Source organism: Notamacropus eugenii, chromosome 3, assembly GCF_028372415.1.
Source record: "Notamacropus eugenii isolate mMacEug1 chromosome 3, mMacEug1.pri_v2, whole genome shotgun sequence".
NCBI lineage: Eukaryota > Metazoa > Chordata > Mammalia > Diprotodontia > Macropodidae > Notamacropus > Notamacropus eugenii.
Window position 1 is genome coordinate 186,472,186 of NC_092874.1, and position 14,275 is coordinate 186,486,460.

At 32.1% G+C, this 14,275-nt stretch overlaps 1 protein-coding gene across 20 annotated transcripts in view; it reads right to left on the reverse strand.

Moving 5' to 3' along the window:
* Positions 1–14,275, reverse strand: part of PLEKHA5 (pleckstrin homology domain containing A5) — a 195,659-nt gene that overhangs the window by 36,453 nt on the left and 144,931 nt on the right. For 9 of the 20 annotated variants that reach the window (XM_072653577.1, XM_072653596.1, XM_072653591.1 and 6 more), the window contains 3 exons: positions 11,446–11,565; positions 10,581–10,634; positions 229–291 (listed from right to left, as the gene is read on the reverse strand). In XM_072653577.1, the coding sequence (XP_072509678.1) occupies positions 229–291; positions 10,581–10,634; positions 11,446–11,565 (237 nt within the window). Of the gene's footprint in view, positions 1–228; positions 292–4,572; positions 4,654–10,580; positions 10,635–11,445; positions 11,566–14,275 lie in introns of all 20 variants that reach the window. The other 11 variants (XM_072653588.1, XM_072653598.1, XM_072653583.1 and 8 more) reach the window with 3 other exon arrangements.

Below are 14,275 nucleotides of genomic sequence, written 5' to 3' on the forward strand. Positions count from 1 at the left end.
TGAAAAAAATCTCTGTATATCATCATCATCGTTAACTAACTCCAGAGTGTAGAGATTTAAGTAAGAGAATAGTGAAAAAGCTAATCTACCAACAATCAACAACGACTTTTTAGTGGGGAGTGGGGTGGGACAGAGTGAGGAGGCACTTACTTTCTGTGCTTATGTAAAATGCTCTGGCAAGACAAGTGTGATAAAAACATCAGTTATAAATGTCATATTGATACTTACATCAATATCCACCTCCTCAGATCTGTACTTGTACAATGTACCTCTATACTCGTCTTGTGAGAGCTATAAGGAAGAATATTATTGTCATAAAACAGCTTCAAAAATACAAGAATGAAAACATTTAGTCTGTAGTCAACAGTTAAAATACACTTATCTATATGACCAGTAACAATTTATGGGAAGACAAGTTCTGATTTTACTGAACAGACATTTATCAAGTATGGATTGCTTCAAAAAGGAAACGATATATAATTAATAATGAAATATTTTCATGTGACCTTTAAGATAATGTATTCTTAAAGTTGTATTTAATAGGCATGTGTACTATCTCACAAAATAAGAAAAAGCATAATTTTAGCAGAGAACTAGAATAAAAGATTTCAGTCAAGTTTAATGACTGTTGAAAAAGATGTATTTTTGACACACAGACACATGCATTTTATGAATATATATTTTCATAAATATCTCATTAGGTATTTTAGTATAATTCTGTGCGTGATGCATCTAATTGCTATTTTGTAAATAAATATACTAGAAATATAAGGAAGAAAATGGGTTGTTTTAAAGAAAAAGGAGACTGCTCTCCTTTGTCAATCCTTAAGATTGAGAAGGAAGATAATTTAAAATTTCTTTACATATTTTATATTATATAGTGCAAGTGCTATATTAGCAGTTTTAAGGAATTGCACATTTAGATTTTTTTCTTAGCTGCCTTTTAAGTGGTTCTCATCACAATGTTTTTGTACAAACAAGCCCTCATAACCACCAGGATTTTTTTTTAAATTAAATGTGATTTCATATCAAATAGAACTTTTTAAAGATTTTGACCTTTATGTTACTCAGTACACAAAAGAAAAGGTGATAGCCTATGAGAAAAGGGACGTCTTAATATCTCATTTATCTTTTTGAATTACCCATCTCAGTGGAATTACGTTTTGACTATGAAGTACAACTGCATTCTGCTACAAGTAACAAAATAAGCTTCACATACATATGTGGAACCACATAGGTATGTCAATACTATAATAAAAAACGGTGTAATGTAATGAAAAGAGCACTTGGAATTAGAAGACCAGCTCCACCACTTCTTAACTATATGTTTCCACACTTGAAAAATGGGGAATACTTGTACGACTACTCTACAACATAACTGTGAGGATCAAATAGGATGATAAAATGTAAAATATTTTGTTATATAAACACAGACTACAATTAACATAACTCTATATGACATAGCAAGTATTAGTAGACACTGACATTTTTACCTAATAATCTGTTTTGAAATATCAGACTACCTTTATTTAAACTCAAGGATTAGTGAGAAGTTAAACACACATATACACGTACATACACACGTGTGCATACATATATACATGTGTATATATGTAACATATTTCTAAACACACTGCAATTAAAAAAAGACCTTTAAAGACTGAAGGGTTTCATTTTGAGGTATTACTCTAAGAATTATCTGCAAATGCATTATGTGATAATTTAAAGGCAGGTGTGGTTATATTAAACCATGCAGTAATTTTAATTTTAAAATAAAATTCATACTTTATGGATATCCCTAAAAATCATTTTAGCTTTAACTTGTTTTTGGAAAAACTCAATGAATATAGCCTCCAACTCACTGAAATGTCTAAACTGAATTGTCCTAAATATCTAAATTTAAGTGTAAAACAACTTCACCCTACTTAAGAATACAGTTCTATGCACTCCTCTAAAATGCATTAAATAATATTTAATCTAAAAGTTTGATTTTAAGTTTTTGGTGATATTTTAAATATCAAATGTTTAAATATTTGTTAGGCCTAAGTCTGAATTACCAAAATGATAAAAACATCCTTAATGAAAACTTTTTGGGAAAAAAAGCTTTAAAGTATCTCTGTGTACATATGTTGTTGTTTTAAAGTAATATTTTGGATAGAACATTTACCATTATTTTTCATAAAAACCCTCACCAGCATTATATGACAAAAGAATAAAACTAATTCATGGCACTAAAAATGCACAGTCTTGAAATAATGAGAAAATTACATAATGAAGGCAGAATATTTTTTACTCTTTCACTTTTGTTTCAGGTTCTTACTTGACCATCAGCTAACTGATTTGTTAGGCGAATTATTGGCTACAAAGCTAAATCTGAGTAAACTGAGTTCTCTTACTGTAACAAAAGGATCTCTGGATGGAGCAGGAACTAAGCAGCTGTGGAAAAGTGATTTGGAAGAAACTATGATATAGAATTACCAAAAAAAAAAAATTTCTTTTATTTCTGAGTGAGATCAGGATACTGATGAAGATGGATGTAGTGGATCTTAAGGGTTAGCTTTGGATTCAGGAATCCTGCCGCTGACACACTAGCTGTGTGACAAAAGGGAAGTGAGTTAACCTCTCAGTAACCTAGACAACACTGTAAGACTAGAAAAGGTGTAGATCTTCATTGGTGGAGGTAGTTCTATATCAAAAAAGCTCTAAACTATTGAAATCACAGGTCTGGCACTACTAAAAAATATCAGGATGCTTATTCTAAGTATGATTGTAAGTTAGTATCAGAAATACAAATAAAAACTAAAACGCAAGTTTTCTTGTAGATTTCAGGGTGAGAGATGGGAAAAGAAGGCAAAAAGTGGAACTCCAGCACAGTCAAATTTCAAGTGCCACAAATTCACAATCTCTGAGAAATATAGCCTAACATGATACTTATATTTCTTAAAACTCTCCAGTGTTAACATGGAGTTCTTTATGGACTGTGAGCTAAATTTAAGATTGATTTTTAGATTAGGTATGTATGGCTACTGACATCAAGTATCTAGATTTTATCTTGCCTCTAAAGTACCTACAATACTAACTAGGTAATAATCTTTCCCTATTCCCTTTCAAAAATACCCTTTCAGCCATTTATATAAATTTATGTTCTTTTATAATTCTTTCTGAATTCAAGGTATAGTACTAGAGATTACATTATCTTAACTTACATATCATAAGCATGTGAACCTAAAGACTGATTCAGAAGAGGAAACAAATGATTTTTTGCCGTATCAAATCTGTATCTGGCTTATAATGTGAATTTTTTACACATAACACCCCCCACATATATATCTCCCTCCCTGAAACATGCCTCTTCACACAACCACAAAGAATGTTTAAAACACACAGAAGCAGAAAAACCCCTAAGTTTTTCTATAGAAAACAGTAATACAAATGTTTTCGTAGTTCAAGTCTTTGACTATGACAAGGTTTTCTAAACTGATGGCTTTCTGATTAATAAATTTTCTTTGTTTTGAAAAGTAAATTTGTTTAAATACTTAACACTTTAATTTTTATTGTGTATTATACATAACATTGCACTAAATCTGAAATTCAGTAATTCAATATAGAAATCACATGATGTTTTAAAAATATTACCTTCATTTTTTTCATGTTGGTCAATATTTTCTTCTATTCTGTTTCTAAAGATTTTAATAGCTTATTATTATTATTACCACTATTACTATAGGCCACTCTAAATCAATTATAAACAGAATTATTCTAATATAATAAAAAATCTGGTTACTTTAAAAATTATGTGAAATACAACAAAATTTGGTTGTAGATTGGCAGAATACTTCTTTTGTAGATCTGTGATTAACCACATGCCTCAGGCTGTCTTCTACTCCCAAGAGATACATACATAGATATACATACATGCACACGTTATGTGTGCGAAAAATATGGAAAATGGAAAGAACTATCTGGAGAATTACCTGAGAATGACAGGAACAGGAGAAAAAGTAACCCAAACATTTTTTCCCCACCAGAAAGTTAACTCTAAATTTTTACCATACTATAACATTTTCTTTCTGATATTAAAAAATTTTTGATTTCATTTTCCAGATTAAAAACTAGATAAAATAAAACCCAACAGGGCGTGGGCTTTTTTTTTTTACGATGATGGAATAGATTAAAGCTAAGAAATCAAATATCTGTAAAGACGTTAAGAAAAACCCTTCTTAAAATTACTTCTGAAATGCTTTTGCATTGATGGAGACAAATGGAAGTCCATTAGAAATTTAACAATTTTACCACAGACCTGTAATACACATAATTTGTCAAATATGTTAGACAAAATACTTTAGAAAAATGACAGACTTCATATTCAACAGCAAAAACGTTCAGCAAAGCCATGCTCACAATCCTGCAGCATTTCATAAAGCATGGATGATTTGTGGCTTCTCAAACAAAAATAAATAAATAAATAAGAAAAAAATTAATGTTATGAGTAAGTCTGGGGAACAACCAAAATTGTCACTGAGGGAGTTTTGCGGATGATAAAGCAGTATCATTCACTATCCAAGACCTTACTTGCTGGTACAGTTGGGGTCTTAGCGCCGAGTTCTCAATCATAGTGTGAACCATGGTGATTAAAGGTTCATTCTCTTTCATCTATTTCAAATCAGGAGGAGCATACAGCAAACATCAGTTTACAGCATGGCTAGATTTGAAAGACGACACTGTAAATATAGCCTCTACTTGAATGTCTTCCTAACAGTGTAGTAAGTCACACCCAAGTGTTAAAAGATGATAAGGATAAAAAGCATTTTAACTAAGTAACAAATGATATGAAATTTCTAATAATCTTTTCTAAGAGCTGCATTATTTTCTAATGTAAACTTGATAACTGCAATTACATTTCATAAAAATTGTACAAAGGATAATAAATTATAATAAATCAAAGCACCTATGAACTTAAAAGGAAAGTAATTATAAATAACTCAATTATCATGCTATTAAAATAACTTTCAAATATTTATAATGGAAGACAGTAAAAAGTCAGTTTTCAGTTCACTATAAATATGTTCTTCAGCATACCTTACTGTCTAGAGCAAGACATTATTTTATTGGTCTATTTTGATTCAACATATTATACACTATATGTATTTTGTAAGGAAACAACATGTAAAACGTATTTTAAGAATAAATATATATGCATATACATGCTGCTGTACTACTGATTTAACTTAATTTTAAAACTAAAATCTGCAATATGTGAATTAAATTTTAAGGTTGAAGTCTTTAAAAAGTGCTACAATTTTATCAGCCTTATGTTTAACATATTTACCAATGTTTAATGTTAATAAAATTTATTTTTGTTGAACAGAATATAAACCATCAATTAGTATCATTTTAAATACTGATGAAAAGCTTCCTTCAATAGCATTACAACCTAGGAATTTTGAGATTACATTACAAAATCAAGCCGTTTCAAATCTCAATTCTGCTTTAAAGTTCGGGTCACCAAGTTTTAGATCTATAGGTAAAATATCTTGTATATGTGCTTACTTCTAGAATGTGAAGATCAGGATGAAGTTTTTGAATATTGAAAATTAAATACAAATAGGCATAATTTGAAGGTATAATTATAGATATGTGTTTAATTTTATCATTATCTTTATGAATATGCTTGCCGTAAAAATAATGATTATTCTGGATACTCCAAATGTGGCCTTTTATTTGGAAGGCTTATGCAGGCAAAGAGCATGTTCTAGTGACTTCAATAGGGATGAAGGGTTTTCCAGTAGAATTAAATGAATGCTGGATACTCTATTTCTGTTGAATGAGGATCAAGGCAGTTAAGGTTGGAAAGATCCATCACTAGGGCAGACACAGGGAAATAAAGTTTTTGAAAACAGCAACTCTTCAAAGTCTATTTACTAATATCTTCAGGTGGAAGGAAGAACCATACCAACAAAATCATGGTTCCTTGATACGAAAGATTAAGAATTTTCTGGACAAAGGCTTTTCTAATGTATAAAAATTCAAGTTTTCCTTTTCTACCTTCTAGCCCATAAAGGAATGCTAGCAATTTTATAGTGGTTGTGACAATCATATATCCAAATTAAAACAAAGCAAAACCCTGCAATATTGATATCCACTTGCTTTGATCTAACAATAATATCAATTCTAGGTCTGTATCCCCAAAACATCATACAATCGGGAAAAGGATCCACATGTACAAAAATATTTATAACAGCTCTTTTTGTGGTGGCAAAGACCTGGAAATCAAGGGGACACCTGTCAACTGGGGAATGGCTGAACAAATTGCGGTATAAGAAATGATGAGCAGGATGGTTTCAGAAAAACCTAGAAGACTTATAGGAATTGATACAAAGTGAAGTGTGCAGAACCGGGACACTAAACAGAAATAAATTTTCTAAGGATGATCGACTGTGAAAGACTTAGCTACCCTGATCAAGACAAAGATCTAAGGATATATGACAAAAAAAGTGAGCTGCTCTCAGAGAGAGAATTGATGAACTCTGAATGCAGATTGAACATACTTCAAAAAAAAAAACAACTTTATTTTTTGGTCTGTTTTCTTTCCCAACATAGCTAATACAGAAATATGTTTTGTATGACTTCATACGTATAATCAATATAATATTGCTTGTTTTTTTCAAGGAGGGGGGTGGAGTAGGAATGGGGTAGAAAATTTGGAACTCAAAATTTTACAAAATGAATGTCAAAGAAATTTTTACATGTAATTGGGATAAAAACATTGAAAAAATGTTGATATCAGTTTGATATTTTCATATCAAATTGATATTCTCATACCATAGATACTTAAGTCTGTTAAATGCAATTAACTTCATTACTCTTCTAAATTTTCCTTAGAAAATAAAACAATCTTCCAAAAAATAATTCTGCTTCCAATAGGATATTAATGACTTTAGTTAAAACAAACTGATGGGCAAAAGAGATCAGGCTAGATAGCATTCTTTTCAGGTTGAGGAAGGGATAATAGAAGAATGTTACACAGAGGAGAAATTAAAGGAAAAAGACACTATAATACGGGAGTGAAAGATTCCTGGCCAGAGGAGAAATATATTAGCAAAAGGTGTTAAAGACATTTAACAGATGGTTTTATAAATCAAATAAAAAGAGCTTAAAAACAAAAAGGACAGGAGAAGGAATAGACTGCCTTGTCATACGCTCCAAAGTGGAAACTATAGAGAGCAGATACAAAGAAAGAACAGCAGTTGAGAGAACAAGAAATCTACAGAAGACAAAAATCACCAAATGAGCTAGCAGTATAACCCAAGTGTCAATTCCACTTTAAGTGTCAATACATAAACATTCAAAGTTTAGATAGCAAACATGATGATCCTTAATGCAAGGGGGCAAAATTACCCTTAAAGGTTTCATTGTTATTTGGGAATAAACCCATGATTGAAAAATGAGTCTGGATGGGCACAGTTTATTCAAAAGAAACAGGATATGAAAAAAGGTGGGGCAGAGAAGATGGGGGAGTGTATTGTCTACTTAGAGGTTATACTCATGTGAGGAAATCCAAAAAACCAGAAGAAAGGAGTATTATAAAGAGTTTTTCAGTAAACGATAAAGGGAAAAACAGAAGGTTTTTTTTAAAAAAAAAAATATTGCAGTATATTATAGACCATCTGATCAGAAAGAGAAAATACATGAGAATGGCAACCATCACAGGCATGGCAAAGAGGCATAATATTGTAGTTAATTTCAATTACCTAGATTTCTTCTGGAACTCTCTGTCAAAAGTAGAGCAGTAGATTTGTCTTAAAGATTGCTTCATCCTTCCGAATAATAAATGCTTTTTCATTCAAACACATAGTCTGAAAATGGTGCCATGGAGGATGAAATATACATACACATGCTACACCAGCATGTTGGCAGGAGAGGGATAGGAGAAGCTTTATCTCTATGAGTGGCAGAATGCAAAAGGTACATGAGAGGGGAAGGTTTAAGATGAAGGAAAGTTTGGTAACAACTGAATAGAGGTTCTAAGGAATGCAATAAAAGGGGCAAATTCATACAGACTGGGAACTAAAGAGTAAAATTTGGGTCCCAGATATGACAGTGATGTCATTGTTACAAACAGATAAATTAAGGGGTAGATTTTTTTTTTTTAAAGGAAAGATGGTATTCAGTTTTAGATATACTTAAATTGTGATGCCAATTATACTTCTAGGTAGAAATTTCTAGCAGGTAGCAAGAACTGGAGCTCTGCATTCGCTATAAGGTTTAACGTAAAGAGAATGGAAGAGAAAGACAGAAAACCCCCTTATATAACAATGTAGTAATAGAAGAACGTTCTATGACAGAAAGAACTAGGAAAACAAGTGTCCATCAATCGAGAGATGGTTAAAAAATATGTGGTACATAAAGCAACACATGAACAATTCAGAGAAGTATGGAAGGACTTAAGTGAAGTGATACAAAGTAAGAACATGGCAGAGGGCACCCCACAGAAACTGACTATAGTAATGCAAATGAGAAAAAGTGACTGCTACATAATTACAATGACGAAGTTTGGAGCCCGCAGAGAACTGAGAAAATGTACCTCCATTTATTCACTGGAGAAGTGGACAACTACAAAGGTAGAATGCTTCCTATATTGTCAGACATAATGTGTTGGTTAGATTTGTCAAAAAAAAGTTTGTTTCCTTTCAAAATCTTTGTTAAAAGGGAAGTGCCCCTGAGCGGAGGAAGGATATATCCAGAAATTAACCTGATCTACCAAAAGGCATCGATAAAACCAGTGAGGGAAAAAGAATACATTTTAAAAAGTCAGAGGAAATGAGTTTGGATCCCAGATTTGCCCAGACAAATCTGGCAAATCACCTTATCGCCCCTGACCTCCTTTTTTCTCCTACAAAATGAGGAAAGAGATTAGACTCGATCATGGAGATCTCTAAGACCACTTCTATTTCTAAATTCACAGGGTTCTATATATATTTCGAAGTTATCTACATAAAGATAACTCAGGCTATGGAAGTAAGGGAGATCGCCAAGGAAGAGACTGTTATTATTTGAGACTAACTTGGAAAAAAGCCTCTAGTGGAGTGCTTATTCAACTACCCTCAGTTCTGTTCAACATTTTTAACAATGAGTTGGGTGAATGCATAAATATCATGCCTATTAAATTTGCAAGTGACAAAGCTGAGGGATGGTTAACATTTTCAGTGACAGATTAAGGATCCAAAAATGACTTTGGCAGCCTATGATCTGAATTATAATGGAATGTAATTTAGAGATAAATAGATGTTATGGTCATAAAAATATCAGCTTCACAAGTATAAGATAGAGAGAGACAATACTATTGCTAAGGCGTAAGCATGGCCAGACAGCAGTCTATGTGAGAAAAAATCAGGGGGAAGGGGAGGAGTATTAGTGTTGCAATATGATCTGCATATTCAATGATTCATACTGAATTATCAGTTGATATAACCAAAAACTGTAATATGACCTTAGGCTATGGTAAATGAGGCACAATGCCTAGAATGAAGGAGGTGACAGTCCCAATGTACTTTGCCTTGGTCAGAGATTTGTAAATATGAAAATATAGAATGAAAAGAAAAAGATTCAAGATGTAGGTTTATTTTACCACTTAACTGATCTCAAGATAACTTTAAGTATATATCCCTATTATTACCATTGTCTTAAAAACTACCTCTATAGTTTTTTCAATGTTGAGTTGTTTATTTTAAAATTCTGGACTTTGTCTTTTTTTCTATGCACAATATTAAGTGAAAGTTTTTATTTCCCATTTAGGTCCTTTTCCTTAGCTAATATTCTTAACAATACATTTTTAGAATGCTGACACTACAGTTAAATTTCAAAAGCATCAGCCCCCAAATTGAGAATTTTTAGTAGAAATATCAGAAATATCATTTTCTAGACCAATCTGATTGGTAAAAAACAGCTTTCACCATAACAAAATTTCAAAATAATAAAAACATTAAAATTAGCATTTTAATCACCACAAACAAAATTATTAGGCATAAAATGTTCTTTTTGCTTCTTGTGGCACAAAATACTTTGTTAAGCAAATTAACTTATTTTGTTCTGAATGGAACAAGGTAAAACTAAATGCATGACTTTCTCCAGTATTACATTTTGCAAATACTGCATTGCTTCTGATAAAGGGGAGGGGTGCAGGGTGGCTAAATGATGGTTCTACCTACCTCATTCTAACACAGACTAAATTGAGGATGGGCAAATAACAGAAGGAACTCTCCTAAAAATATTTCATATATATTCCACACTAGAGGTTCCTTTCAATGAGTTCCATTTAGAGGCAATTATCTTCTAGGAGGTTTATTCTTTTTTTAAAGAAATATTCTAAAATTCTATTAATGGAATAGACCTTGGGAACCTAATCCTTCCTAAAGCACCACTTCAAATTCTGAGAGTCTTTTATATTATTTTATTTCAGAAGGAAGTTGAAACTCATGATATTAAGTAGAATTATTTTAAATCCTAAAATGCTTCTAAAATATACCCTATGTTCAAAATGTCATAAGCACTAATAAACAAAAAAATTCCAGAAATCCCACCTGATGATCCAAGTATAGGGTGTTCTTTTGAAGATGATGTGAAAGAATCTCATTCTAGTAGATGCCAGTCAAGCAGAAAAAATACAGGGACAGAAGCCATAAAAAGGTCAATTTTTGAAAACAGGAAAATGACTAGTTTATTTTTTTATTAAAACCACAGCACATCATCATTTCCATACAGGTTTCCATGTATACTGTATAATGTACAAGATGTGACATGCAATTTAATAATATTAAAATTGTGAATTACTAAACAAACATAAATTAAACAAGAAAAATGTTAAATGAGTTCAATTAATAAGCTATCAGATTTAAGTTTCAATTGGTAAAGGTAAATTCTTTTCTGAAATATATTACTTCTTAAAAAAAAATACAGTCAATGATGTCCATGAAAAATTTCCATGACTTTTCTCAAATCAAAAGAAAAGGCTATGAACCCTTTTGAGAATTTAGCCACATAATAATTTACTTTTGACTAAAATAATTTACAGCCTGAAGAGGAAGGATGAAATAGCAGAAGGTATTATTATTTAAGAATTTTTTTACTCAACACTTTCCTTTCTGATCATTGTAGTACCTCTCCTTTTCAAAAAGACATATGGATATAAGCTAGTACATCTCTCAAATCTATCATTCAATGTCGGGTTATAAAATCTGATTTGTGTCCTATTTGTATTTTGTTTTGGTATAGCATTAATAAGTCAAGTGGGCTTAAAGCTCAAAAGGTTAATAGCAGGATATGATACGTTTAATGCAGTGACAACATTATGCTTGACAACAATGGCAATGTCGAAACCGTGATTAATAAGTGGTTCAAAATTAGTGATGATGACAGGTGATACATATTAATTACTTCATAGCTGACCTTTGGACAGTGGGCCTCAAGTTTGAGTTGCATGAGCTGTGCTAATGTATTTTCCCGGATACTACTCAGTTCAGCTTGCTGCCGTCTCAGCTTTATTAGCAGCAGTGTGAGCTCCTCTGGCTGAAGGAGTGTAATTTAAGAATCCAAATAGTGGAAAACATTAATTATTGCTTTAAATGACAGTTATTTATACCAAGATTTCTTGGCAAGTTTCCTTTGGTGGTCAACCAGCTGAAACATCAATCATAGCACTGGATAATATAAGTCTTACATAAAGGCATATATATCTATACAAATAATAAAAATAGCATTATTTTTGAAGTCACAAAAAATATCATTATAAAATAGTATCATAAACTTCACCTACAAAAGCTTTCTTCTCAAAGCAATGGAGAACATATCTGAATATTAATATACCATGTACAGACATACGATGAAAATTACAAAGACTTATAGAAAGGATGGGCTAAGTACTGAGCTGAGTATAAAAGGCTTAGTTCACTGTATTAAAGATTCCCGGTAAGACAATGTGGTAATTTAGTGAAAGGAATACTGGGTTTAAGGCCCTCAGTTCAAATCTTGTCTCTGACACTTTCTGCCTGTGACTTTGGGAAAGTCACTCAAAAGCCACAGGCTTTCTAGTTTCTTTATTTGTATAAAAGAGGGAGTTAGACTAAATATGATTCAGAGGCCCCTAAGTTCTAGGCCTGTGATCCTATGAACAATAATGATGTCAAAGTGTTTCTGATAATAGAAAAGTTCTTGAGTAATTAAAAAAAATATTTTAGAGTGCAAGACAAATGAAAAGATAAAATTGAGATTTAACACTTCGAGGGAAAATCAACTAGACCTACTAATTATTTCCTTGTTACATTTTTAACATCCTTGATTAATTCACTACATTTTATAAAATTAATATTCTAATCATTTTAAAAGTGAAAATACTGCCTTTCACTGGCAGAAGTATTCAGTGTAAGTATATCTGTTATCATATACATACAAGGAAAATGTAAGCTCTTTCTCTCTTTATATAAAAGAAGAGTAAATACTTCTCTTCATACACACATAGACGGAACATTTCATCAGGAGTCCCCAGAGGACCATTCTCATACTGTTTTTCACTCGGAGAAATGCAAGAAGGTGTAATACCTGGCAATTGTGTGCAGGGTAATTATCGTAACTTAGTGATTCTCAAGCTATGTTGTGATTTAATAAAAAAAACAAACAAGTAGGGTAGATCAGACAAAGAATATTCTCTCTTACCATAGGGTACTTTTGTATCTTGTAGAAACAACTTGTAAAAAAAATTTGCAGAATACACATGGGTTTCCACGACAGCATAGAATTTCTGCTTAAGTTCTTACTTTGATTTTTGATGTCAACCACGACCTTTTTCTTATTTTTTCAAACTATTCTTTACCCAAAAAAACAGTTCTTTGAGGACAGTCATTTCCAGATATTTGAAATATCATTGAGAATTAACAGCTTCTGGTGGGAAAAATGCTAGCAAAGATAAGGTTGACAAAGTTCCTCACATACAAAGAGGGAATTCCAAAAGTCTTAGTGAAGTTTTAGGCTTTAATAGTGTACCCACATACACAGTTTTAAGCTTTAAATGCTTTAAAATATATGAAGACTTTCGGGACACAGTATATACTCTTCTGAACCAATGTATTCCTTTAAATATCCATCTAACCTATGGAATCTCAAAGTAATGTCCCAAGCACCCTTGGGATCGTTCATATCTTAGAATAATCTACAGGTTATGAAAATCTTTCCAGTAAGGAAATAAGTAAGAAAGGGTATGAGATTCTGATATTAAAAAAGCAAAGAAAAAAGGAAAGGGGTCAGCAAATAATTTTAGAATAAGAAGTAAAGGGAAACGTCTTAAACATATGAGGAACACTGTTCAGTTAAGATGATGAAAAACAAACTTTGATGAAAAGTTTAGTCCCATACAAAATTTAATTAAATGATAACATTCAAGTCAATGCCAAAGAAATTCTCACTAGACAGACTGGTGGTAAGTCATCTTAAACGCCCACCAGAGGGAGCAAGAAACATTAACTTTAATAAATGGGTAGTGTAGAAACAGGAAAATCATGTATCAAAAGAACAGAAAATCACAATGTTGAGAAAGGTAGCGTCCTTCAGGAGCATTGAGTAAGGAGGAAACCAAGGCTCACAGAAATAAGTTCACACAAGAAGTAAATATTAGGAATAGTACTCAAAATTAGGTTGTCTGTTAACAGAGTATTTAAAGCAGGAAACATGACAAATCAAACAATAAAGAGTTCTTTAAGCAATACTGGAAAGCTTTAGATAAAGCTTCTGAAAAGGCAGGGTGTTTTGACATGCTATTTTTAACACCAATCGTTTATAAGGGCCCCTTGATGACTCTCAAACATGAATTTTTTCCCCTTGTGGTCCTTCCTTCCGAAGTGATACACATGACCTCACACTTGTGAGAGAAGTAAGAATAATACATATGTTGTTTGCCCAAGACGTAATTTGCTTAGGAGGAGCTGTGTGATATTTACTTGGCTAACCACAGAACGGGGTTTTCATCAAGGCAGTGAGTGTGGTGGACTCAGTCTCAAGAGACTGGGTTTCAGTGCTAATTGTAACCACTACCCAGACATGGAACTTCAAGGAAGTCGGGATCTCTTTCTAGGTCTCAACTGTCTTATCTTTAAACTGAGGAAGCTGAACAAGATAATCTCAAGGTTCCTCCAAACTCAACTAAAAAAAAAAGGTATGATTCTATCAGTTTTGACAAATAGAATGCTTTATTTTAGCATATAAAACAAACAAGTTAAAATTCAGTACT